At 41.1% G+C, this 1,107-nt stretch overlaps 1 protein-coding gene across 1 annotated transcript in view; it reads right to left on the reverse strand.

Annotated features, from left to right (window-relative positions):
- The window catches only part of CCT5 (chaperonin containing TCP1 subunit 5), a 9,286-nt gene extending 8,660 nt beyond the window's left edge, over positions 1–626 (reverse strand). The window contains exons 1-2 of the mRNA XM_019509211.1: positions 515–626; positions 261–425 (exon numbers count right to left, since the gene is read on the reverse strand). Coding sequence (XP_019364756.1) covers positions 261–425; positions 515–566 — 217 coding nt within the window. The 5' untranslated portion in view covers positions 567–626. The remainder of the gene's footprint in view (positions 1–260; positions 426–514) is intronic.
- Positions 627–1,107: the final 481 nt, after the last annotated feature.

A 1,107-nucleotide genomic window follows, 5' to 3' on the forward strand; every position in this document is an offset into this window, starting at 1 on the left:
ATGAGCTTGAATTAAAAAAAAAAAAAACCCTGTAAAACACAAGAAAAAGTAAAACATAGAAAGGAGATGTAACACTGGCTCAAAGTTTAGACTACTCTTAAAAAACGAGCCCTTCCTGATACAGGTGCTGCAACAAGGTCCAACATACTGGACAACTCAAAATTCCAAGCATGTTATTTATGCAGCCCCAGCCTCTTAAAGAAAAAGTTAAGTTTGGCTGCATTCACTACATTTTAAACAGATCCGAAGTATTTTCTTACCAACAACTCCTGTTGTTCCATCCCCAATCTCATCATCCTGCGATTTAGACAATTCTACCATAAGTTTGGCTATTTGATGCTCCACATCCATCATGCTCAGAATAGTGGCACCGTCATTTGTCACAGTCACCTCACCATCCTTGTCCACCATCATTTTATCAAGGCCTGAAAAAAAATATTTGCAACTTGCTGCATTCTGAATATGCAAAAAACCCTCTGAAAGAGAACTACTTCAATCCTCTTCTCATACATACCATTGGGTCCAAGTGATGTTCTCAGAGTATTTGCCACAGCCTTTGCTGCCATGATGTGAGACTATGAAACCAAAGTGCAAATATAAATTAAAAAATGAATTAGTTGTCTCAAAGTCACAATACTTTCCTAATGACACTACCCAAGTAAATTACATAAAAACAACCATAATGAGACTTTGATTCTACTGCCTTACAGGAGAAACTATCATAGGAACGTAAGGGCATTTATATACATGTTGAGGGAGTGGGGGGAGGCCGCTTTAAATACAGTAGGTCCAAGAGCCAGTCTAATTAAAGCACCGGAGTGTCTTGTGGATCAGTGTCCTTGTGCTGAAAAATGGCAGTGGTGCTTTAATTAAAGCTCAAACAGCACTCCTGCTGCCATTTTTCAGTGTGGGGAAGCTGATGCACTCAGAAGTCTGCTGGAGCCTGGTAACTACCAGGCTCAAGCAGGCTCAATTAATCAAGTCTGCTCAACATGCTGAGCAGCCTCACTGTGCATGTACAGGTGCCCTAAGTAGCTCTCAATACAAGACAAGCAGCACAGAAAGCACAAGGCAGGCGATCATGAAGGGAGCACAGAGTAGGTAGCA

The sequence above is a fragment of the Gavialis gangeticus genome, unplaced genomic scaffold (genome assembly GCF_001723915.1).
Source record: "Gavialis gangeticus isolate Ggan-Ray unplaced genomic scaffold, GavGan_comp1, whole genome shotgun sequence".
Lineage (NCBI taxonomy): Eukaryota > Metazoa > Chordata > Crocodylia > Gavialidae > Gavialis > Gavialis gangeticus.